A 26,007-nucleotide genomic window follows, 5' to 3' on the forward strand; every position below is an offset into this window, starting at 1 on the left:
TCCAAACTAATTCATTTATTGATGTTACATCCATTAAAAGAAAGTGTCACTATGAAAATAAACCCATAACCAAAATATTCTGGTCCTATGAATCATGGTAATGTACAGGAAAATGTAGAATACAGAATGAGGGCTATTAATGCAAACTTTGATGTTCATATTTACAATGACTGTAACCAACTTTGTGTACTTTTGCTGTGCTTTGCTGATCATTTGCATCCGAATAATGGCTGATATATATGTAACTACTACTGTGACCAGTTATATTGCTGATAATATTAATTCAAACAAAACTTAATAAAAACTTAACAAAGTAATTAAGTTTAGCTAAAAACATATTTAAATTTCAACAGGCACATGTATTGCTACAAATCATTCATGACCATATAGTAATTCTCAGTGATGCTGTATACTGATGCAACCCTATAGGTTATGAATTGAGAAAATGTCTTTCATTTTGGCCATTGGAGGCAAAAGCAATTTTTCACTTTAGTGGTGGAGTACCTTACACAAACATTAAAATAAAAAGTTCATATACCGAGGTATTTCATATCAAACTTGATTATGCTAGAAAGAGAGATTAAAAAACCCTCTCTTTAAACCTAACAAATATGTATTCTTATATTTCTCATGATGTAGTAAGACATTCATGGAGAACATACACTCTAGTCATCCAGACAGACTCTCTTGGCTGTGTGCTGTGAGGAGGGACTGTGCTGAGCTGGCCTGAGTAGAGCTCTATTACTCTCTGCATCCTCTGTGGGAACACGCAGGCTATGGGGGGGTTGGTATCCAGGCTCTTGGGAATCCAGAGGGTCTTTAGAGAGCAGGATACAGATAGCAGGGACTGTCCTTTGCATGGTTATACCCGGTGCTCCCTGTTGTGGACTCTCCCAAATCTCATTCACCATCTTGTAGTAGAGCTTGGACACCTGGTGGAGCCCTCCCACTTTACGTTTCAGAATCTCCACACAAGTGATGGTCTTGGTGACTCCTCTACCTGAGCCAGTGAAGACTACCTGTCTCAAGGATGTCCCATTGCTGTCCTTTCCCTCCCCTTGCAAGCGAGCTGTTGCAAACCGCAGCAAATTGCGGATCTTGCTTCCTTCTTTCACTCGCATGTGCAGGATGTCTGCTGCCATGCCGGGGATCGGATAGGGACTGCTGTCCTGTGTGCGGCTGACTATCCTGAAGTTGCTCTGGCCAAGTTTTGGAGACAAAGAGGAAGATGGGACATCAGGGTTGAATGAAGCAGACTGCAGTCCCATTACAGTACTGCTTTCACCATTTGAACTCTTTATCTGACCCCTGGGCTCAGTCATTTTTTAGAAAGCAGTGAAATACCAGCGCAGGATGCTGTTTCTGAGTTGCAGGCTCTGATTATTTGCATACATCCCTTGAGATCGGTAGCACATTTCTTGTTAATTTAGAAAAAGATATTAGAAACTGTAATCAAAACTTATGACGTATCTTGCTCTTCTTTCTGTCCTCTGTCGATATTGCATTTCCATGTTGTCTTCTGAGCACTGAGATGGCAGCCAGCAGTATGAAGAGGATATTTCTTCCTCTAATCCCATTGACGTGAAGGAAAAGATGTCCTTGCTCTATTCAGCACTGAGGACAGCTGATGCCAACAAACACATATGAGGCACAGAGAGAGACATGTAGAGTGGGACATAGTGCTCTTAAAGGCACATGCAACATTTAATAATGCCTATCACATTCTAGTTGGTTTTGGAGGGAAGCTTTTGTCAAACCCTCTAGGGCTCAGAGATTTAATTTGTCCATGTGGTTGCTTGAATTAAATGGATGAATAAACATGTGTTAATGAGATTTAACAGGGCATGTAGTTGAAACAATCCTTTGTTTTACCTGAATTCGTTTTGATTGTTGACATTCTTAATGTGCCTTTTGTCACAAATATTGCACCAATCTACAATCTCACTGGGGTTAGAAAATAATACAATAGGCTACTTAAGGCAACATACCATTAGGGCTGGGCGGTATATTGGTATATTGAAGTAAACCAATATAATTTCAAGAGATATAAAATTAGACAATACCATTTGCTGCGATACAGTTTGATGTTGAGTTAATGAATGTTTCCATAAAATCCAGCCAACGTTTGCTCCTCCCTCTCTCCCTCACCATGCAGCCCCGCCCCTCTCTCTGCATCTGCACGCAGTTGTCTACTCACAAACTCTAACAACATGGAAGGAGAGACACAGTGTCATCGACAAAAAAAAAAGTAAAAAAACAACCATTCAGTCAGTGTTTCCCACACATACACTGTACTTTGGCGTTTTTTTTCGGCGACACATTGTAGCATTTATCAGAGAAAGACAGTGTTTCTAGTGGCACCGTGGCTATTTTACAAGAGCGGACCAGGTTAAGCGGCAGTGAACACACCAGTCAGATGTTATTTGTTAGCTACCACGTTGGTTTTGTTCTGATAGGCTACTTCGTCAACACGCCTCCTCAACATGTGGCTCAGCTGCTGCTGTGAACGGAATCGCGGGTGGAAAAGTATAGAAGACTATATCTGTTTTTTGGGGGATTTTATATAACGTAGCCTACTTTTGATGGAGAAAGTCACTGGAGCAGACACACAGGGAGAGAGAGACAAAAGAAGCGGGCACGAGGATGTGTTTGCAGCAGAAATAGCATATGTAGGTGTGTGAGTGTAAAGAGAACTGAAGGAAGTGAATTTAATAAGTGACACTGCCTAAAGAGGATGAGAATGATGTAGGTAGCTTATAATTAAAACGGTGAAATAAGAAACAAGCTGATACAAATAGTAAAAACATGCCTGCTAAATACGGATATATATTTTATACCGGAATTCTGCCTAACAGTACCGGGATATGACTTTTTGGTCCATATCGCCTAGCCCTACATACCATACATCATGGTTTAAAAGACAAATTCCCCTCTGCTCTATCACCACTGAGCCATATGGTCCTTGAGAAATGTCTTCCTTTGGGCAATTAAAGCAACTTCACAGTTCTCCTCCCTTCAGTCCATCGCCTGCTGGGTTGACCCAGAAAATGTTTGCTACATCATTCGTGCCCCTTTGAATCAATGCCATTTATAAAGACAATCATACATTTGAGCTGCTGCTTTTTCTTTGCCAAACTTGCATAAAAACATAATACCAGAACTTGTAAGAAAACATCGGTATCTAGATGCAAACAGAAATGTTTTCCTAGATGCTCTCTTTAGAGCAGCTGAACCGAGGGAGGAGGTCAGGAGGCAGCTGTGGGGCTCATATGGAACCAGTACACTGTTATAATGGTGCATTTCTGCCTCACAGGATGGTATGCACCCCATATTGAATGTCTCAAAACAATCACCACAAAGAAGTGGATCTCAGTGGTGTCAGCGTAGTGCAGAGAAAATTGCAATTGGTTTCCCAGGAGAATAATCCACTAGCCATGAATGTCAATTATATGCACATTAACTGTCCATAAGTGAATATATTCCAATCATGAGAATATTGGTAAACATTCTGGATAATGGATGTGGTTCACTGAAGTCCGTGCATATGCCAGAAAAAACTCTCAGTTTCAGTGATTATTTTGCGTGTGACTCCCGTGACACATCTCGTGTGTTATGCAGTTGTTGTCTAGTGTTGCTAGACTTGCTCACGTCAAGATCCACCTTTTGAATGTACTCACAATGCTTTCTAATTTAAACATCTGTAGTAGTTGGCTATGTTTCATTTTCACTTTGACTTATAAGTGCCAAAACATAACAATTGTGTGGAGTTATTGACTCAGTGTTAGCACTGTGTTTACACTTCTATCTTGTGGTACAACACACATATTACATGAATTACAAAGTGGACGTATGAGCTGTGGCCAATCTGCATTAACATGTAAAAGGAAATCATCTGTTGGACACAATTAGCAAATATTTGAACCTTTTATTTTTTTTTTTAAATGTATGGTTATAAAAATGTACAAAATATGTGCTTACAGTACAGAGTTTGACACAGATTCAAATTACAGCAGAGGGTAAATCCAAAATTAATAAGTTTAGCCACAAAGAAAATAAGACCTATTTCAGTCAGTGTTTTGTCCTTGCTTCCAAGCCTCAGCACGGCTTTGAAGCAATTAGTTGTAAAATTTCCCTGTGGATCTTGGCATCCTGAGTGTTGATATGGACATCTCCCACCTGGCCGTTCTCATACCTGGGAAAGACAAAAGCAGAATGTTGTGGAAATCTGAACTATTGTCTGGAAATGTCTTATTGAGCCGAAAGCTTTTTTCATGCAGTTGCGTCTATGTTGCTTGGTGTTATACTCACACAAAGAGGAAACGTGTGCACACATGGTCAGATATCGGACACACCCAAATGTTCCCATGTTTATGAAGGTTCTTTGAGGTTATTACTGTCCAGACACACGGACAACTTTTATAAAACTGTGTCACAAAATCAGTCTTTCAGTATTATCAAATCACAGCTCTTTGTAACACGTATCCATTATCTCAGATCTACCTTCACAGAGAGCAATGCAGTTTAGGTTCCTGTTTTGCAGAAACCTGGTTTGCCCCGGCTGTTCCTAAGAGAAGAAGAGAACACAGGCTAAGATACAGAAAACAAGAGTGCATCTCTGCAAATTTTGGACAAACGTGAATGATGATCTACCTGTTTGATTTTGTTTATGTGGTTGTATTTCTTTATGAGTTCTTCTTTGGTGGGTATTTGGTGTCGCCCTTTACCCATTTCTGAACAAAGAGGAAAAGTTTCAAGGTCGTTTTCTATGCAGAGTAATATGGAAATTAAATTACACTGTGCATTCATACCAGAATATCCAAATGATATGCTTGAGCTAGGACTCAGATAGATGCCTTTTCCATATGCAGCTCCATGAAGCTTAAATAGAAAAGAGGCCAGACTGTAGAAAATGAACATGGGTCTAAACTGTACACTGTTTATCTAAGTCTGACAAAAAGATATAGTCTGTTCAAGTCTCTACCGTGAACATTTGATTTAAAGGCTTAAATTAAGTTAGCTCAAAGAATACAAAACCCTTTATTTATTTTCATACAGACATAGGCCTACCTGTAGGTTTGTATAAGAGGCATTAACCAGCCCATTTCTCAAAATAGAGTGCCAATTTTCGATGTGGGAACCACTGAAAGAAAAGAAAATAGGGTCTTAGCATATGAAACAGGGATCATATCCTGTATATAGTGTTGATATGAAGATTTTTACATTAATGCACAGATTTTGATTTTACTCACTGGAAAGCAAAGGTGCTGCCATAAAGTTTCTTGGCAGTTTGAAAACGAGCCTCTTTGGATGGAGGGCTGCTGATCAACAGGAACTGATGGGGTGTGTGCATGAACTTAAGTTGCTATTGTGCACCAAGCAATGTTAAAAAATAGATGAGAGAGAAACAACAGAATATAATTTATATCAAGTATAAAACACATTCGGCTAATTATGAACTACTACTGCTGTAAAGCTTGCTACTAGTGTGTTGAGACATTACATTCTAATGGTTAACTACTCTATCATACCCTGTTCAGCGGAAGCTTGACAATGTGTGATCTGTTGCTTGCTAAAATCCTGTTATCAAACATACAAACACACATGAATCTAAGAAACATTTGGGTTTGATGACATATCAAGTGTATTAAAATAGAATAAAAATATGGGTGAAATGCTATTTTTGAGTGTATCACTCACCACTGCAATAAAGGATGAGCGAGAGGGTCTATCTTGTCCATCTGCTTCTTTATTTCAGAATTTGGACCCTGGATATGGCAAAATACAGATTCATCCAACTTATATTAATGCAAATGTCGAGGAAACATTCACCAGAGAACCAGACGCGAAGCTTGAAAATGGTGTCGTAAGTGTAGGATTTATTTAAAAGATTAGTCACCTGTGCTATCCTCCTGATTAACAAGACGCTGTCCAGAGCTTTTTGCAGCCTGTCGTAGCTCTTTCTCTGCCACAATAAAACAATACATGATTCAGAAACAAGAAATGACATACCGAATAGTGCATTACAAAACAAGCCAGTAATATGTTAGATTTGCTCAGCTGATACCTTAGGACTAAATGCCAGTGTTTTGGGGTTGTACGGGTCAACAACAGAAGGGTACGGTTCAAATATGATGCTCTTGCGTGAAGACTGAAGGGCGGCTCTGCACATGGCCACCAGCAAGTCAACTACCTGTAGAACATCACAGATTACTGCAATACAGTAATCGTATACTACCCATAAAAGTGTGTGTAAGTGTTACCAACCTCTGCACCAGTTGCAACCTCTTCTGTAGCTCCAGACATAACCCCCAAGGTATAAAAAGAAAACACACATAGCTCCCTGGTGCAAACTGCTGGCTAGGAACACACACAAAGCAGAATAACAACAATAAATTACCAGTCAACTGTACTTATATTTTTGCTTCAGCCATTAAACCAGCAGCTAATTTCTTTGTAGGAGTGTACCTTTAACATAGGCCCCTTCTGGAACACATGTTGCTCATCACAGACCACACAGTATTCATTCAGTGTAGGGATTCTCTGCTCAGCATACTTAATTATCTGCATACACAATGAAAAACATTTTGCTTGCAATCCAACTTAGCACCTGCTTCTAAAATTAAACTAAAATTAAAATTGCATTTGTGAACTATTTTGCAAAATTTTGCCCATTGTTAAACACAAACTACATGATTGTGAAGAATTGTTGTTTTAATATTGCATCCATCCATCCATCCATCCATCGTCAACCGCTTATCCTGCATACAGGGTCGCGGGGGGCTGGAGCCAATCCCAGCTGGCATCGGGCGAAAGGCGGGGTACACCCTGGACAGGTCGCCAGTCCATCGCAGGGCCACACATAGACGAACAACCACTCACGCTCACACTCACACCTAAGGACAATTTAGGGTCACCAATTAACCTAGCCCGCATGTCTTTGGATGGTGGGAGGAAGCCGGAGCACCCGGAGAGAACCCACGCAGACACGGGGAGAACATGCGTTGTTGTTTTAATATTGTTCATTTCAAAGTAAATTCCAAGCAAATGAGTTTGAATTCTTGTTGCTGTCACTGTGATCTCATCGCAGAAATGTAGATTTCTGATGGTTCTGTTGTGATCAGTTGTGAAATCGTAACAGTCTATTTTGTGTAAAGAGTATACAATATTTTGTTTAAAAAAAAGCAGTTTGCTCTGCATTTATTACTTCCTGCACCTTGAACCTTTTGCCACCTGTGTCAGGTGGAGCAACTGAGTGTTGTGGCGCCTATACTCAAAGGCATTTCTTGTTTTAAGGTTAGGACATTTCTTGACGCCTCTGGCTAGGATTGTACCTCATTTGTATGTTGCTTTGGACAAAAGTGTCAAAATAAAATGCATGTTGTAGACTGTTAACTTTTGAGCTATGATGGTGGTTAAAGTGGGCAAAAAAATTCCATGGCAACTGAGTAATTCCACCTGCTTGGAAAATTGTGTGACATGATTGAAAGCTCCAGAAAAGCTACTGAGTGGACCTTGTGGTGAGATTGTCTTGTCAATATTTTAATATTTCTTTAGAATTTTTAGGTAGCATTTTTCATTATTTAAACATGGTGCAATATGCAGATAGTTTGTCATTTTTCAAATCAGTGAACTTAATATTGAACCTTTTACAACACAAGTAGGCCGTCCTAGCATTTTAAATCACTGCTGCACAGGATGTGGAAAAGAGCACATGGTCACCACTAGATGTCAGCACTAGCTGGATTACAAGACGGGTTTGCAGCTACTCTTTAACTCTCTTTCTGTCACAATATAACACTGATGATTTCTTTCTTTTTTTATTTAATTTTTTTTACCTGTACCAAGAAGCCATGCTGCAGAGTCGGGGTGGTCTTACAGTGCCTGATGGCCTGGGAGGAGAAAAGCAGCTCTATCAGCTGTTTGGTACTAAGCTGTGCTGATGACTTGACTGCAGATACCACCACCCTCTGTGGAAGAAGGGACACAGACACTATCATTAAACAGTTACAGAACTGTAATAGGGGAGACAAAAACCTGCAACCAGCAGCATCCATAAAATACTGAAGTGAATGTCACAGAGAGAGGGAGTCCTCACCTTCCCACTGGCTGTGTAGGCGAAGAGCTCCCCTCTGTGATTCTTGCTAGTGTAGGAAGATGTATGATTTGTGAAACGGTTCTGTTTCCTCGCTGGTAAAATTATCTTTTGTTCCTGGAGCTCATTGGACCTGCCCACGGTGAGTGAGGAAGCAGTGAATAGAGATTCAAGAACATACTGAATCAGCGACAAAACTGCTGAATTAATTGTCACATACTTTGACAGTAGGAGCCAGATGCTAAGTCTTGCTCGAAATTTCTTGATGTTTCCCCTTGGCCTGAACCAGCTGTGTCTGCTCCTCTGTCGGACTACGATGTTCTCGTTGGTCAGATGTTTCCACTCCCGAGATAAGAAGACTGTGAGAATACTGGGGACACAAATGAAGAGGTAGTCTGAGCAATCAGTAAGATAAGTTATGATTAACATAGAAAGGCTTAAACTGTTCATCCAAATTTAAACTAACGTTTGACTTCTATTATATGTAGGCTACTAATGAACGAAGAAATCTAATTATTGCTGCTATACAATTATAATATGACCACTCACTTCTGTAGTTGTTTCCCAAGGCTGAAATTATCTGTGTTCGATGATTGAAAGACTTCGACTGAAGGCACTGTAGTGAGAAACATCCCTTAATCAGGTGTCACACCGAATTAGAGTCAGTGATGAAAACAGTACATTTACAAAGTCATATTACTTGTACATTTCCATTATATGCAACTTTATTAAGTGTTAAAGGGTTAGAGTCCCTAAGTGTTAAAAAAGAAGGAGGGGATGGGGAATCAAAGGAGTAAAATAAGCAAAGGTGAGAGATCTGTCTGTATTTGTTTTCTATTTAACTCTTTTGAAACTTTTTTATATTTCCCTGTTGTTTTTTATGTTTTATGTAAAGCACTTTGAATTACCTTGTTGTTGAAATGTGCTCTACAAATAAACTTGCTTGCCTTATTCTTTAACTCCACTACATCTCAGAGGCAAATCTTGGATTCTTTACTCCACAACATTTGTCTGACAGTTTTGTTACTAATTACTTTTCAGATGCTGTCCTGTGAAAACCATGTATCTTCAAATTTGGTGATTTTGAATAGAATTTTTCTAATAAACTGAAGAACTGAACTGGTTAAGAAAGCTAATCCATTTGTTTTGCAGCAGCTTTGTCACTGCTTACCAGGTCCATCCAGATACTGAGACAGAGAGAAGTGTAGACGGATAACGATGGGCTCTGATGGATTAACCCTCCAAGCTTTGGCCACTTCCTCCTGTGGACACCAAACAGTATAATCATGTTAAACAGAACAAGATCCCAAACACGTCAATATATTGTACTTGAATTTAGTGTATAGTAAATTTAACTTACATCCAGAAAGTTGACATTAATGTTTAAGTCAACATCCAGATCATCAATTGACGCATACTCCCTAGCAGAAGAAAATGAAGGGGACATTTGACAATGTAGGGCTGCAGAGATCCTTTCCTTTTAAGGCCATGGACACGAAATGTTGTTCTGACCTGATAGAGATTGCAGAGTCTGAATACAAAGTCCTGACGGCCTCAATGTCAGTATCCAGCTGGGGGTGGTGATACAGGTCAGTGGCACAGCTCTCCTGCCAAGACAAACACTAACACACTTACCTTATGGTCCACACAGCTCAGCACCACAGGGGGCCGAGGGATAAAACCACTCAGATTTTTAACAATAATGGCTGAGAAGAAGGCAATTATTCCCATCACGAAGAAACAAGATGTTTCTTAAGATATAAAATGTAGCTAACACTTATTTTATCAACCTCTATTTTGTATCTGTCATAAGAAGCATATAGACAATGAATGAATGGTTTATGGTTTACCATAACACATAATACAAGTGTTTATTAATACATGTGTCAACTGTAATTGCATAACGCCTCCTGTAAAGCATGAATATGTCATAATAAATTACATTACATAAAAAGCACATTTAATATGATTATGATTAAGAATTTACTACAATTGTATTTAATTTATTAATCAATTACATATTTACTTATTAATTTATAAATGCTTCTTTACTTTCATAAACTCCATTTGCTGATAAAGACCACAAGATGCTACTGAAAGAGACATCTAGTAAGTGGACCTTGAGTTAAGAATTTTTTGACAAACTACTATTTCTGATGTCAACAAAGAATGTCGAATCTCAACACGTCTTCAAGGGTTTTGAACACATTTATTAAGAGTTTTATACCTGCTTGTGAATGACTTGTACCTGTACATTTACAGCTAATACATGTATGGAGTTGTTTATGTGTATCAATCATTTATTACCTGTTATTCACCTATTATGGATGCTACCAGTACACCAATAACACTTAAATTAAATCAATTTATTATTATTAATTATTATTATTATTATTATTATTATTATTATTATTATTATTATTATTATTATTATTATCTGCTTACAGCTACATTATGTGATACACATTATTTATTATGTGTTTATTTTTGGGGTTCAAATTCCAAGAAAGCCAGCGTGCCAAAGGGAGTCATTGTCATTGCTGCATCCAGAGACAATATGATAACTTTTTGATCTGAACTTCATATGGATCAATTTCTGTACATCTTTACTCAAGTGTGTGATGGTACTTGTTACTTTATTGAGAGAAAATAATTCAAACCACAACAAACAAAAGTAATGCTTACATGGATTCCACACAGGACTTCTTCTGTGTCACTGTCCTCATCAGTTTGGCTCTCTGCCCACTGTTCGCACTCAGTCTCCTGTCGTGTTAATGGGAAGAGCTATCAATCAAAAGATCCCCTTATTTACACAGTCAATTTGGTCTTTCTGTCCACCGAAACCATGCCGCTGAGACTGCCACTGATTTCAACACAGGACATATACTACATATAATATGTGATATAATGTCTTTGCCGTCTCACATCTGGTGGTTGCAAAACAAGACAGGACATTGACTAATGACTGGTTTCATTATCAATTAATGTGCAATAGTATGTCCATTAATCAATTCATTAATTGCACAGTTATCCTGAGCTCAAAGTGACATATTCAAATATCTTGTTTTGTCAGTAAAGATATAAATTATTGTAGAAGACAAAGAAAACTAGCACATATTCACATTTAGAACCAGAAAGGAAGCTGGAACCAGTTCATTTCTGTCATTTTTGACTAGAAATTGACATTTTTGATCAATTATCAAAAGTGTTTATGATTCATTCTGACCAGCTAATAAATTAATTGACTAATGATTTCCGTTCTAAAGTCATACCCAGACTGTGTGATATCAAGAATACAATAAGAAAATAAATAGGAGAGGGACTTTTGGGGCTTATAGACTCACCATGTTTTTCAGTTCTTTGGCAGTTCTTCAGCAACGATAAACAGTTCCCTCCACTGTGACTGACACGATCAAAAGCTATGCTGGAAAAACACGTTACATCATTAGTTCACCTCTACAATGCACACATATAAACATATTACTGTCAGTATCTTCTTCAAAATTCAAACTGTGTTTTCATTACCAAGGTTATTTTATTTGACTCTCTTTGTCTTGGCATCTCCTTATTCAAAAGACGGGAACATGCTTGGTAATATGCGTTAATGAAGTCAGTGGCACAAAAGCAACAGTCCTTACCTTTCATTCTCGAGAAACACTTGCAGTTTCCATATATCCCAACTTAACAAACAATGCAATTATAAAAATAAAAACAACACAAAGGAAAATCTTAATTCCATATGTGACCCTGAAACAGCTAAAACAATGGATATTCCTGTTTGATGGTTCAGCTGGCTGTTTGCGTTTGGCTGTCCTCTCCCCCTATGGTTTTGAACAGCAGGAAGTCCCACACGTTTAGCATCACATGATTGGCTGCAGCTATAGGGAACTGACAGTCTGATCAGCTGAACCTGGTCCAGAGAGAGGAGCGGCTGAGGACGAGACCTGCAGCTCCAAAGTTTTTCAGTCCATGCTTCCATGCACACTCACAGAATCTCTATCCTATTTGTGTGATATGACTGTCATCCTTTCCGCAGCGTACATGATATGTTTCTCAGTAAAGGAGAAGTGAAACAAATGCATGTATTATACTTTCCGCCAGACTCAGGTTCATGAGTCAGTTTTACGACTGTGATGAGAGCAAAGATCCCTTGTGGCAGAGCTACAGGATGGTGATACGGGTAGAGTTTGGTGTTTATTAGTCTTCCTGTCTGTCTGCTGTGCTGCAGTCTGACCTTAATCGGCAGTTACCCTTGTTAGCAGTCTCCTGCGGCTCTGCAGTCTGGCCAGATTAGACACTTCTAGGACTACATACATCTGTGCAAGTCTTCTCTCAACAAGTGCTTTTCTCAGAGTAATCCACTTAGACATGAATGAGTTTGTTGTGGCAGTGTTTATTTATAGCGGGTGGAAACAGTATCAGGAACCCCTTTTGTGTATAGTGTATACTGCCATTTTCAAGTCTGTGCATGAACAATATGAATATATAACAATCAAATATAAGGCAACACAATTTATACAGGTTTCCAAAAATCACATGCAGCAGGTTCAAGGTTTCATTTATCCCAATTGCAGTAAGCGCTCTTAATTGTAATACATTAGAAACTTCCTCCAGCACATCCTTTATTCTTGTTGTTGCAACATTCATTGATATAATCAAACAACCTTTGTTTTATTCTGAAATGCGTAACTGGGAAAGAACTTTTAATGTCTTCAACTGTCTTAGTGGGTTTTTACTGCGTTTGTGTTTCTTGTTTTAAGTTTGTGTTTTTATGCTGCATTGCTGCAAAAGAATTTCCTCTTGTGGAACAATAGAGATCTGAACTGAACTGAAATTTATGACACAGTGTCAGAACCTTAAGCTTCACAAAGCCAGCGTTTGTTGCAGGGATATTGATTTATATTCTATTTGTGCAGTGTTTGTGTTGTTGTCAACCCCCTACTCATTTGATGCACCAACTGTAATATCACAACTTTTAGGCCTTATGTTAGATACGCAAGATAAACAAAGAATAGGTTCTGAATAAATGAAAAAGGAATTATCTCCACAGCAACCAAATCTGTATAATATCTACTACATCTGATGTAGACACTTAACAGTCAACATAGAGAATTACAAGTAGGTAAATTCTTTATTTAAACAGGCCATCTAAATGAGATTAAGAGCTCTCTCTCTCTCTTTTTAAATAATTTATTTTATTTCATAATAACAAAAGAGATACATACAGGAAATTAGCAGATAGAAAGAAGAGTATGACATGCAACAAGGGACCCAAGCTGCAGTTATAGCAAACATACACAGCATCCAAATTAGTTTCACATGACAGTAAAGAAAACTATTACAAGTTCGAAACATTGTACATTTGAATGTGTGGTGCAGCTAAAGTAAAAAAAGGTCTAGCGACTCGGTGGGGTAGATTGCTGTGTTGATGTGAGCTTAGAGCAGAGGTAATAAAGTAGTAGTTTCAAAGTAGAGCCCTGCTGATGTACTACTACTGCAGGTTGACACTCTCACCCAGTAGACCTTAATTAAAAGGCATTTAAACCAGTCGTCCACAAGAGAGAGCTCTTGTTGAGAGAGAGAGAGAGAGAGACGAACAGTGTGTCACTTACATTACACTTTGTACTAATTGTGTTAAAAATCTAACTGTGACTTTGGAATGTCACTGACAATTAAACTTCATAAATAGATTAAAGGGGAAGACAAAAGGTTTTCCCACAGATTTGATACTTTTAGTTTCACAAAGCTATTTTATCTAACAGCTACAATGTGTTTTAATGTTTTGCAACTGTGAGTAATGCCGCCTTTTTTCTGTTGTGCAATGCATCATGGAAGAATAGGATCCATCACTTGTACACTCAAAAATGAACAAGGGTAAAATGTAACTAAGTACATTTACTCAAGTGTCGTACTTAAGCGCAAAGTTACCATTGCCACTTAATACTCTACAATTTAGAAGGAAATATTGTACTTTTTACTTCACTACAATTATTTTACAGCTTAGTTACTTTCAAGTTAAGATTTTTGCACACAAAACATGAAAATGTACAAGTACAGCTGAAAAAATTAGTAGGTTAATTGATTGAAAGAAAATTAGATAATCATTTTTCAGTGTTTTCAGGTGAAAGTTTACTTCTTGTCCTTTAAATTATTTTGATTTATTTAGAATAATTTTGTATTTTGTACTATTGGTTGAACAAAGAAGCATTGTGAAGGTGTCCCTTTGGGCTCTTTGACAGCATTTCTCACTATTTTCATTTCTACAAATCAATCAATCTATTAATCGAGAAAATAATCCAAGATTAATCCATAATGGAAATTAGTTACATTAGTAATCATTAGTTACAAGCCCAGAGTTTACAAAACAGTATAAAATTAGGTTCGCTATAACAGACTACAACGGTAAAATCTGGTTTTACATTAATGCATGTATTAGTAATCTAATGATCGGAGGTCTTTTACATTTATCTTTACATGGACAGGAGTTGGGTGAAAGTCAGTTTGGAGTCAGATTTCCGCCTCTTGAAGGATCTTAACATTCACAAATTCCAAGAATATATAGAAGTCATAAATGACACACCGGTCCAGCTGAAATACTCTACAGTACATGGCAGACTGAAAACCAGATATATGATGGGGTTTTACATCTATGGTCCTTGGTAAAAGTGCGTCCTGCGTTACGATCCATGTAATGCATTTGTGCATCTGTAAAATATGTCAGCAGGTTGATATTGACATATTTTGCATCTCTGCAAGCATCTACTGTTGCTTTTGACTCTTCAGCTGTCATGTCCTCCACTTCATGTCATTTTCAGCTTGGCTGAATTCATACTTCCCAACTTCAGCATCAGAAGCAGAGGTCGGTCACTGTGCAGCATCCAGTGACCGACCTCCTCCTATTCTAAGCTTCCTATTCCAAGGGATGGTGTGAGAGACCCGGGTTCGATTCCCCACTGGAACATCTCCACAAATGTGTTCCTGAGCAAGACACTTACCCCTGGTTGCTTAGTCAAGAGCACTGACATAATGTAAATAGACAGAAATATAAAATTAATAGTAAATAAAGAAAAATGCATGTCAATTAAATAAAGAATAAAAGTCCTGACATAGTTGTGAACAGGTGCTTCTGAAGCAACAGACTTTTCACATGTTGCATGATGTTGTTGATAATGTATACAAGGTACAAGGTTGTTTATTAGTCATATTAGCACAAGGCTGCATAACGAAATGTATCTTGTATCTTGGAAAGGAAGTAGTAAATAAAAAGTATCTGGGCTTTTCTGTATGTTTAGAGTATAAGTAAACAATGAGGACAATAGGTCAGTGTAAGAAGTATGTTTAAGCATGGATTGAGTAAAGTTTGTGGTCAGAGGTCAGAATAGCAAAAAGGCTGGTCCTCAAGTAGCCCATATAGGCTTAATACAAATATTGTGATTTTACCAGTTACAGCTTTTTAAAAAGATATTTTTATTGCCATTTTTCAGAAAGAACAGTTATCAAGGTCCATGCACAGCCACCCATAAAATATCAAATAGCCTATTTCAATATGCCAATGAAGAAACTCCTTGATCCTAGAGATAAATAACGATAAAACCATAATCATAACAATAACAGTAATTAGAGAAACAGCAGAAAGTAAAGCAGCACAGCCTAAATTAAAGTCAAAAGATCACGTTTCTTATAATTTAAGGTGCCTCCGGTCCAAATTGTTGACCTAGGATCATGCATCAGCAGAGAGCTTTGTGATTGGCCAGGCGAACAACACTCGCACCTGCGCTGTATCCTCACTCAATATTTAACTTTTACGTTATATTACGGAATTAATCAAATTGTTATGCTCAAAACTGAATAATGAATTCTTAAGTAGTGTACTGTAGCTACACTTTTAATTTAAATGTACTGCTGTAAAATGTGCAATGACATGTGGTTTGCAAACACTTTAAACAAATAAAGTGCTTTTTACCAGTAGCATTCCCTTTACACAGTACTAACAAAATATTTCTTGTGAATGTTTAGATTAGTGTAATCAACTCAAATATAAAACCAAAGCTATTTGCCACTGCCAGGGCTTTACCTTTTAACTAGCTTGTTAAAACAAGTTACCATCAGAGTCCAGAGCCACGATCGTAACATCATAAAAGGCACCTTTTGAGCAACCAGGCCATATAAATCTGTTATCTTGTTTTTTTTTCTGAACAGATATCAGCACAAACATTTTTCTTCTATCAGGGAGCAGCATAAATAGTCTATGTTCAGTAGCAACAGCGAGGCGAAGTGGTTGAGCACAAGGCGTAGCGACCTATGGTAGCGACACAGGTGCGCGTTCCCGTGAAACTTGTCGCGGTTGTTCTCGCCTCTCGCACACGCCCGCCCGCTACCGAAGTTGCACAAATCATTCACACTCTCTGTTTGTGAATTTCCATTAGGCCTACTGTTTACTAAATAGTTATCAGGACGTCAGCAGGAGGGAATTCGCATGACAGAGCATCCCCGCAAAACTAGATGTAGCCTAGGCTGTAATTTCAACTTAAGTTAAATAGGCTAAAGCTGTGTAGCGCACAGAAGCCCTTGCCATGGTTACTATCCATAAAGCACCTGCAGTTTACAGGCGCTGCATCCAAGTGGTCTGCCGAAGCCTCCCTCCACTGCTTGTCTGGGTGGGTGACTTGCTGGCTGATTAGCCTACATCCCACCCCTCCTGTCTCCCATGGTTTGACTGTAGGCTATCTGTATTCAGAGCAAGTAGCAACGGACTTTCAAAATAGTAATAAAAAATAACAATAAAAACTGCGTTAACGTGGGATAAAATAATTGTCGGCGTAAATTAACGTTAGGCCTAGGCTAATTAATGCGTTGACGCAATAACTTAATAATGCCATAACTTGTCCAGCCATAGTTTTTATCCGTAAATTTGGTTTAAGTATCCTATATAGAAAATAGCTTCCATGTTAAAAATATACTTTCAGCTCGCTTTCCAAACGGTAAGTCTGCCCTTTACGGTCGCGCCCTATATCCTGTGTCACCGGGTGTCGTTCGCACAGGAAAGTAGTCCCGGTTAGTGAGGGGAATAAAAGCTGTCGCTCCAACAGGACCAGTGACGTCTTGGTCCCTGCAAAGTTCACCAGTAGGTGAGTAACAGCAAGCAGACTGGAGAGGAGGCTCTGTATTAGTTTTGATTGAATGTTTAAATGAAATGATTATTTCCTTTAGTGTTTTTAAAAAGTTAAAAAGTAATTACAATCACTGAACAAACCTTTGCTATAAATCTCTTTATGACTTATTAATAAATGGTTAATTTCTACATTTATATAATTATATTATACTGTAACTTAACATCACTTATGGAATATCAGGAGAGTGCGCTAGTGACTTTTCCATATACAGTTCCTTTATATGCACACTGTACTGAGGTAAAGTCCCATATAGCTTTCTAACTTTGATTTATTTTTTAATTGTGTATATTTTAACCATTTATCTGTATTCTGTTATAATGCTACAGCTCTGTTCTGCTTCTTGTGCTGCTGTAATGCTAAATTTCCCTTCTTGGGGATGTTATTTTAGATGAATTATGTGGGCAGGAATTGTGTCCAAGCACACACACAAACACACACACGTTTACATGCACTAACTGACACACGTGTCATGTTGCATACCTCTGTTGTAGCCGACTGTAAGCTGAATCCTGACAACTCTGCTTTTACTGTACATTGTTTGGATTCTCAACCAGCATTATCCCTCAGGCAGCAGAAATAATGTTTTTCAGCTTCCTACTGGAGTCCTGGAGTTATTCTTGTGCTAGTAGGCCAATTAAATACTTTTAGCTTCTGTTAAAAGTGACCAGATCCTCTTCTTCATCTGTACATAAACTCCCACTGGAATGTGGGAGAGTGCAGTCAGGCAGGCGCATGTGGTTGTTGCTTTATCCACAGGCTGTTCGGTCAGCCTGCAAAGTCACTCTCCGCTGGTGGAGACTTAGAATTAATCCACGGAGAGGTCACACCTTACTGTAAGTGTGAACTTCTCCATTGAAATAACTGATAGAATGTTACCATAGTTTCTGATTTACTTTCCATACTATACGGATATGTATGTTCTCACGTTTATGTGACATTTTGTTGCTTTTAATGTATTACAAGAACTTGGTCAGTGTATTAGAAGCCTTTTAGTCACTGCTTGGACCACAACTCAAAATATTTACCTGGACTGTATTCTGTCTGTGGCTCATGACACAAAAAAATCTATCCAGCCTATAATATACGTCAGAGGTAGAGTTATCAAGTACTAATTCATCATCACACTTCTCCTCAGGATTTTTCCTGCAGACACAGATTCAGTCATGTCGAAGTCAAAGGACACGGGCTCTTCCATCATCCACACCCAGCAGCTGCATGCTGCCATGGCGGACACCTTCATTGAGCACATGTGCCTGCTGGACATTGACTCTGAACCTGCTGTGTCTCGCAACACCGGCATCATCTGCACAATCGGTCTGACTCATTAACAAACCCTTTCAATTCATCTCTTGTGACAGACTGCATTCAAAGATTATCTCATTGTAGCTGGGTTTAAAGCATCAGTATGACTTCACAAAATTCATATTTCGCTTAGTGTTTCTCTGTAAAATACCATCATTCACCTGTCTCCATGCAGGACCTGCCTCCCGATCTGTGGAAATGGCCAAGGAAATGATCAAAGCCGGGATGAACATTGCAAGAATGAACTTCTCTCATGGCACACATGAAGTAAGTTCGAAATAATCAGTCAGCAAATAATTTTTTGTCATGGCTTTTTTAACTATTTGCATACTTCACTTGAACTTTTGGGCCTGTTGCACTACATAGTCCCAAAAGGTGACATCACAGCAGGTGATTTACCAGCGGCTGTCAGAGCCAAAACTTCAGAGAATGAAGTGTGTGCCGAAGTGCAACATGCTTGAGAGTTTGAACCCAGACACAGCAGTCATTTCTTTACCCTCTGCAAGTGATTCAATGTGGATTTACCCTTTACAGCTGCAGCCGTCAGCATGGTATTACTCTTGTGGCCTGGTAACAGTCCGTGGCTGTAACTGTAATGTGATCTATGAGCTTGTTCTCGAAGCCTGGTCTGTGTTGTAGCTTGTGAAGTGGTGAGCCAACTGCATCAGAGCCAACTCTTTGGCCGACCTTATACTACTGACCCCTTACCTTTAAAAGTCATGCCTCTTTACCTTTTTCAGTGTCACCTGAGTGGATGAGCCATCACATCTATCATCAGCTGTAGAATGAATACCCACAGTTGGTATTCAGCCCATCAAAGGTTAATACCAGGGCTCTTTTTTCAATGTAACTCTGCTCTCAGCTTTGAGTTGTCTGTGCAGTGGTTTCGCAGCACTGCTAAATCAAAAATGTCAGTATTTAAGCCAGGTTTGCAGCAACAAAACACAATATAATTGATAACCATAACTCCAGAAAATCACAACAAAGTGGATACATGATTTGTTATGAGAAGGTCAAATACATTTGACCTATGTCTCGTTGGTGTGTCAGTTGTCGGTACAGCTATAAATAGGTCTTCTCTGAGAGTCAGCCTCACAGCAACAGTACAAGTAGAAGGCATGTAGTGAAACCACAGTGAGGCGTTTATTATTTAGTGTACAGATCATACTTTGAATTTGTTATTGTTTTTTTGCATGTAGTATGAACTTACTAGATCCATATCTGTAGACAGACGATGTAGCAGTTGTGACAGACAAGCTCTTACATTAAGTACAAAATTAAAAGTATTTAGTTTTTGTTGGGTTGTGTAGAAATCTTAATTTGTAAAGTAACTAAAGCAGAGGGGGTGGTGATGGTACAATGGATATGACACATGCCGTTGGTGTGAGAGACCCGGGTTCAATTCCTCACTGTGACACATCCACCAATGTGTCCCTGAGCAAGACACTTAAACCCTAGTTGCTCCAGAGGCGTGTGACCTCTGACATGTATACCATTGTAAGTCGCTTTGGATAAAAGCATCCGCTAAATGAATAAAAGCTGTCAGAAAAATGTAGTGTAAAAAAATGTTAAAAAGTTAAAAATACAATATTTACCTCTGAGATGTAGTGGAGTAAAAGCATACAGTGGCATAAAAAGAAAATACTCAAGTAAAGTACCTCAAATATGTACTTAAGTACAGTCCTTGAGTAAATATACTTAGTTACTGTCAACCACTGGTTTTTAAGATGTCAAATGCCCTGCTTTAAAGGCTCCGATATTTTGGAAACTATTTATATAATACATTATAGTCTATGAGCAACTGTTTATGTACAGTGAAACTGAACAATGGCATGTGCTAAAAATGTGTTGCAGCTGTCGTACAAGATTTACTACACATAGTTATGTCACTAGTGCCTGACCGTGTTTGTCCACCTGTTATTGCATGAACTTCAGGACCCATTTAGAGAGAATCTTTCATCCTCCTAAAGGAAACAATGTATTGTGACTTAGAAATAATTAAATAGTGTAATTCACTAATGTAAATCCTTTCACTTTTTATGATTTAATGTGATATAATTTGTTTCAACGCGCCCTGTCATACAGTACCATGCTGAGACCATTAAGAATATCCGTGAGGCAGCTGAGAGCTTCGGGCCAGGAAGCCTTGACTACAGACCAGTGGCCATCGCTCTGGACACCAAGGGACCAGAAATCAGGACCGGACTTATCAAGGGCGTGAGTTCTGGCCAAATTCCAATGAGGCCATTTTGATCGATTACACCAATAATTTTATGTAGTTTCAAGCAGCGATGTTCATCCTGAGAATGAGCAAGCTCTCTCCCTGGTCTTGTTTAGAGTGGCACTGCTGAGGTTGAGCTCAAGAAGGGTGATACCATCAAGATCACACTCGATGATCAGTACATGGACAAATGTGATGAGAAAGTTCTGTGGCTCGACTACAAGAACATCACCAATGTTGTGAAGACCGGAAGCCACGTCTACATTGACGATGGTCTGATTTCCCTTTTGGTCAAAGAAGTTGGTAAGTGCACAAACAGTCATCTGTTCAGGTCATGTTGTGTGTCTTTCTTGCAGATGTTGCTTTCACCTTTCTGTTTACAGGTGGTAATGAAGATTCTCTTTATTCTGTGTGTCCTAAGGCAACAACTACCTGATGTGTGAGATTGAGAATGGTGGTATGCTGGGCAGCAAGAAGGGTGTCAACCTGCCTGGAGCTGCTGTCGATCTGCCCGCTGTGTCTGAGAAGGACATTCAGGACCTGCAATTTGGCGTGGAGCAGGGTGTTGACATGGTCTTTGCCTCCTTCATCCGTAAGGCTGCTGACGTTCAGGCTGTCAGGAAAGTGCTGGGTGAGAAAGGCAAGGACATCAAGATCATCAGCAAGCTGGAGAACCACGAGGGTGTGCGCAGGTGGGTGGATTCCCAGCAATCACTCTTGAATCTAGACGGATCTGAACTTTTGGAGAATTGTTAATCTGATTCTTCTTGTCTGACAGATTTGATGAGATCCTGGAGGCTAGTGACGGCATCATGGTTGCCCGTGGAGACCTGGGCATTGAAATCCCAACAGAGAAGGTCTTCATCGCCCAGAAGATGATGACTGGCAGGTGCAACAGGGTCGGCAAGCCCATCACCTGTGCCACCCAGGTCTGTGACGTCATAAGGAGGACTGTTTTGTGGAAAACATCTGAAAAAGAGGAGTGTATCAGAGAGTCTTGTTGTTTCTCCTCAGATGCTGGAGAGCATGACCAAGAAACCTCGCCCTACTCGCGCTGAGGCCAGTGATGTTGCCAACGCCGTGCTGGATGGCAATGACTGCATCATGCTGAGTGGTGAGACTGCCAAGGGAGACTATCCCCTGGAGGCCGTGCGCACACAGCACAGGGTAAGAGCACCCCTGACTTGTCCCATTCCTTTTTATTATGTTCAGTGCATGTGTACACAACATAGTAATCTTTCATAGCAATGTTAAAACACCATAGCAGTGTTTTTATTTGACGTGAAAGTTGTGCCAGTGGTTTTTAATGACAAATGCTGCCAAATTCACATTATCAACCAAAACAATGGTGCTGGTGACTTGAGTGGCTTTGCTTTTCTGTGTCTGGGCTTTATATACATAGGCTCACGGTTTTGTGTTGACCTAATGCTGCTTGTTGCACCTAAAAGAGAAAAGAAATATGTCTGAAGAGGAATTTGGTCATGTATTGACCACAAAAGATCAAGAATAATCTATTTCTTAGCTTCTTTTACAAGAGCTGTGGATTTTGGTATGTCCTGCGATCCAAACTGCTTGATCATTTATTACCATCATCTGACCACAAGTTCCATAATGGTGCATTCCCAGCTTAGTGATTATCGCATTAACAAAATTAACTTAAAAATTTACTACTCGGGGCAGTAAATATAAACCGTCCAATGAAAAAAAAAAATTTGCATAGTATTGCATTACATTTTCTAAATCATGTAGAATGAAGAGAAAAGTAGCTTTTACATTGTGAGCACATCCTTGGTATCAGATTGTGTTTTACTAACAGCTTGTTTAGTATTTGTTCAACTAGCTTTGTATATACCTGTTTCACCACCCCTCCCTCCCTCCATCTGCTACCGAACTCTTCAATTTCCTACTTGTCTTCTTGTCTATGAAGATTCTCAGTCATCCAGGTCATAGTTATCCAACGACGTTTCGTCCCTCAGTTCTTCAGAACTGAAGAAGTCCTTTGGATGAGGGACGAAACGTCTTCCAGTATCTTCAACCAAGTCCAGTTGCCCTTGATTTTAACCTTCGTTGGATACTTGTCTTCTTGTATTGTGCTTTAACTGTGTGATCATATTACTCAATTAGTATGTGTCCGAAGATCTGCAGTGCACAGCAATATTCCCTGGACATCATGGCCTACGCTGTTGTTTAGCTTCATGTCTCAGTGCGCTTTCAGGTATGAATACCAATGCACTAGGGTTAACTGCACCTTTGTTTTGTCCTGCAAAATGCAAACTAACTCCTGCAGTTAAAACTGCCTGTGTGACTGCGGCCCAACACTACTGTAATCTGCTTTTTCCAAATATTTTCACATGTTCAGATTGCCCGTGAAGCCGAAGCAGCCATGTTCCACAGGCAGATGTTCGAGGAGCTGCGTCGCACCTCTCATTTGACCCGTGACCCCACAGAGACCGTTGCTATCGGTACCGTTGAGGCTTCCTTCAAGTGCTGCGCAAGCGCCATCATTGTGCTCACCAGGACTGGCAGGTGAGACTCCTAGAAGAAGTCCATCCTTTAAATCTCCTCTGTGAAGCTCTGACTCATAATATACTCCACGGCACCCACTGTAAGCAAAGAAACTGGTGCATTATAATATCTCTCTAGCCACACAAGCAACACAATCCCTCAGCTCATATAAAGTGTGCCAGCTTTCATGGCACTCACAATCTGTCCTCCACTTGTGACCTTTAGATATCTGAACCCTGACATTTCACAAGTTAATTTTAACTCCATGTTCATTCCTCTCCATTTGGGAGCTCACAGAAGACATACTACTGTCAGCTGGATGGATTTCCTAATAATAATGGCATATAAAGCAGCTATATAATATTTCTATTTTAACAATGGACCAGTTGACTACTATGTGAAAGGAGTCGCGCAGAGAATTATCCCCCTCAACTCTATGGAGCTTTATTTCAGCATCTTTCAGCATGTTGTTTAGCTGTCCATTCCAATTTTCTGTTGGTTCAATAGCATCTTTTCAGTGGTGAAAAAGCTCTAAAAAAACACTGTGCACTACCTTCCCAGAACCAGACACACAGAATTACTAACAAGCTGGTGAACATATGAGTGCATTTAGTAGTAAAAGCCAGATTTTTCTTACATTCACCAGGTGGATAGGAAATGAATCCTAATGTTGCTGCTGGATGTTAGCTAACAGGTTCGCCATATCAACTTAAAAGGTGATGTCAATGTTATGTTTTACAACTTGTTTCCACACAACTCAAGTGGCCAAAGAAGCTTTACATTTTGGCACAAATTTTTTGAACTAGGGTTGAAATTGAAAGATTTTGAGTTCTACATGCTAATAATTTGTACATGTTACTTGCAGGTCTGCTCACATGCTGGCAAGGTACAGGCCCCGTGCCCCCATCATTGCTGTGACTCGCTGTGGCCAGGCCGCCCGCCAGGCCCACCTGTACCGCGGTATCTACCCTGTGCTTTACACCAAGCCTGCAAATGACGTCTGGGCAGAGGATGTTGACCTGCGCGTGAACTTTGCCCTTGAAGTTGGTGAGTGTTTTTAATTATTCTCAATTACCCATAATGTAAAATTGTTAAGAAAGTGTTGTGGAAGAATTTTGCATCACCAGGAGTCACATGGTTTTATATTTAATTAATAGAATTCCTTTTTTTCCTTTTCTCTATGCGTAGGCAAGCACCGCAAATTCTTCAAGCCTGGTGATGTAGTCATTGTTGTGACTGGCTGGCGCCCCGGGTCCGGTTACACCAACACTATGAGAATTGTGCTAGTGCCTTGAACTTCATCAAAGGACATTAGTAACCGCACCCTCTCCCCTCTCCTGTAACCTGCCGCACCCCCTGGGTCTTCTCTTTTCTGTTGGTCTTCATAACCAACAGAAAGTCAAAACCAGGCCACTCCTTCAAAGGACTTTTGATGGTGTTGTTCACAGACCGTAACTCCCAGTTTCCTTTCATCCAAATGTTTTATTTATTGTCTGAATCCTGCTGTCAGAGACTTAACTCAAAACCTTTTAGTGGAAACTCTTCTGTCATGTGTGTTTCTATCCATTAAAATAAATTATCGGGTCAACTGTGTTTGTCTTGCTCTCGTAGTCAAACTAAACTGACAAGAATATTTGCATTCAGGATTTTAATGCAAAGTATTCCAGTGAGATACATTTTTCTTCTGTTATGCCTTATGCCATTAGATAGTGATAGTGAAAAGGTGAAAGGAAATAAGGCAGAGATGGATTCAACAAAGTTCCAGGGCTGGATTCAAACTGGGGACATTGTGGTCCGCGGTCGGCGGTGTCTTAATCCCTAAGCCCCGAAGAGTGCCACAAAACATGCATTTCTGACTAAAAGCATGTGCAGTAGTGGTAAAAAAAATAAAGGATACACCACATAAAATATTTTAACTCTAAACTAAAAAACATCTGAAGTACAAATGTCAAACATCATCACACAAGGGTTGACCTACTGATTGTCCAAGATCAATCAGTAATAGAATGTTACTAAAAGTGTTCCAAAGAGCATAAATGATCAAATGAGGCAAAGGAGACAATGAAAACATATGCCAACCTTAGGCAAAATGAACTAGCAAAAAAGTTGGTAAGATCACCACACCTAAGCACTCCATCTCAGTCTGATTTTCAGTAAATTTATGTAATAGGACAAGTCTGCTCAAATCCAAGGACAATGAATGTAAGACAAAGCCTTGAGTAAGAAGCTCCAACAGACACGGATAAGTGTTGAATATTTAATGAATTACTAAACATGGGAAAAAAAATCAACCCTATGAATATATACAGGCAAAATATAACCATAGAACTGTGAAGTAACCCAATAAATTTTTTAAACATAGCTCATAAAATGATTTTTCATCCTGTTTTTCACAATAATTTTTTTTTCTTCCAGCAATTTTTGTTTCAAAATATACTTTCTTGAAAGTAAACGTTTACAAACATAATTTCTCCCAATAACGGTTTCAGATAATAATGCTGCTTTTCATCAGTTGTCTGTTAATCAAGATAAACCGAGCAAAGACTGTTTTGTTATTGGCTGATGCTTGCTGGAAAAACAGACAGCCATTAGACATTTTGTTTGCATTTAGTCATACATTTTTTTATTTCATAAGTCCTTATGTCTTATGTCAGTGTGTCTTCTTTCAGCATTTGACAAACTTTTCTAAAAGGTTGACAAGCAGTTGTTGGAGG

At 39.2% G+C, this 26,007-nt stretch overlaps 3 protein-coding genes across 7 annotated transcripts; 1 reads left to right on the plus strand and 2 right to left on the minus strand.

The window, feature by feature from the left end:
- Window positions 1-665: 665 nt before the first annotated feature.
- On the minus strand, window positions 666-1,322 carry LOC123961585 (ribonuclease P protein subunit p25-like protein). The gene has a single exon (XM_046037078.1). It carries the CDS (start codon window positions 1,320-1,322, stop codon window positions 666-668), a length of 657 nt encoding a protein of 218 aa, XP_045893034.1.
- A 2,592-nt stretch (window positions 1,323-3,914) lies between these two features.
- Window positions 3,915-11,895, minus strand: LOC123961942 (protein mono-ADP-ribosyltransferase PARP6-like). Of its 5 annotated transcripts, XM_046037770.1 has the most exons (23): window positions 11,731-11,895; window positions 11,437-11,516; window positions 10,778-10,855; window positions 9,605-9,699; window positions 9,453-9,513; window positions 9,264-9,354; window positions 8,642-8,708; window positions 8,313-8,462; window positions 8,096-8,225; window positions 7,836-7,967; window positions 6,466-6,561; window positions 6,265-6,357; window positions 6,065-6,190; window positions 5,897-5,962; window positions 5,698-5,765; window positions 5,529-5,577; window positions 5,250-5,362; window positions 5,068-5,140; window positions 4,809-4,878; window positions 4,651-4,730; window positions 4,501-4,564; window positions 4,309-4,393; window positions 3,915-4,192 (listed from the first exon to the last, which is right to left on the minus strand). In XM_046037770.1, the coding sequence occupies exons 2-23, from the start codon at window positions 11,437-11,439 to the stop codon at window positions 4,096-4,098; spliced, it is 1,887 nt and encodes a 628-aa protein (XP_045893726.1). In that variant the 5' UTR covers window positions 11,440-11,516; window positions 11,731-11,895; the 3' UTR covers window positions 3,915-4,095. The 5 variants fall into 5 exon arrangements, 3 of the variants coding, with proteins under 3 accessions (XP_045893726.1, XP_045893727.1, XP_045893728.1); XM_046037771.1 differs by lacking the exon at window positions 6,466-6,561; XM_046037772.1 differs by lacking the exon at window positions 3,915-4,192 and having other exon boundaries at window positions 4,354-4,424.
- A 4,798-nt stretch (window positions 11,896-16,693) lies between these two features.
- On the plus strand, window positions 16,694-24,837 carry LOC123961864 (pyruvate kinase PKM-like). Its single transcript, XM_046037630.1, has 11 exons — window positions 16,694-16,749; window positions 18,401-18,579; window positions 18,743-18,834; window positions 20,653-20,784; window positions 20,905-21,091; window positions 21,210-21,480; window positions 21,567-21,717; window positions 21,803-21,955; window positions 23,148-23,314; window positions 24,159-24,340; window positions 24,482-24,837. Exons 2-11 carry the CDS (start codon window positions 18,429-18,431, stop codon window positions 24,586-24,588), a joined length of 1,593 nt encoding a protein of 530 aa, XP_045893586.1. The 5' UTR covers window positions 16,694-16,749; window positions 18,401-18,428; the 3' UTR covers window positions 24,589-24,837.
- Window positions 24,838-26,007: the final 1,170 nt, after the last annotated feature.

This window comes from Micropterus dolomieu, linkage group LG22 (assembly GCF_021292245.1).
Source record: "Micropterus dolomieu isolate WLL.071019.BEF.003 ecotype Adirondacks linkage group LG22, ASM2129224v1, whole genome shotgun sequence".
Classification (NCBI taxonomy): domain Eukaryota; kingdom Metazoa; phylum Chordata; class Actinopteri; order Centrarchiformes; family Centrarchidae; genus Micropterus; species Micropterus dolomieu.

Excerpts from the sequence above, each read along its gene's own strand:
- LOC123961585 (XM_046037078.1), bottom strand. The coding sequence starts at position 1,322 with ATGACTGAGCCCAGGGGTCAGATAAAGAGTTCAAATGGTGAAAGCAGT.
- LOC123961864 (XM_046037630.1), top strand. The coding sequence starts at position 18,429 with ATGTCGAAGTCAAAGGACACGGGCTCTTCCATCATCCACACCCAGCAG. Across the intron at positions 21,481-21,566 it reads AACCACGAGGGTGTGCGCAG|ATTTGATGAGATCCTGGAGG; the intron begins GTGGGTGGATTC and ends CTTGTCTGACAG. Across the intron at positions 23,315-24,158 it reads GTGCTCACCAGGACTGGCAG|GTCTGCTCACATGCTGGCAA; the intron begins GTGAGACTCCTA and ends TGTTACTTGCAG.
- LOC123961942 (XM_046037770.1), bottom strand. Across the intron at positions 9,700-10,777 it reads AAGTCCTGTGTGGAATCCAT|GAGAGCTGTGCCACTGACCT; the intron begins GTAAGCATTACT and ends TTGTCTTGGCAG. Across the intron at positions 6,562-7,835 it reads AGCATGGCTTCTTGGTACAG|ATAATTAAGTATGCTGAGCA; the intron begins GTAAAAAAAATT and ends TTGTGTATGCAG.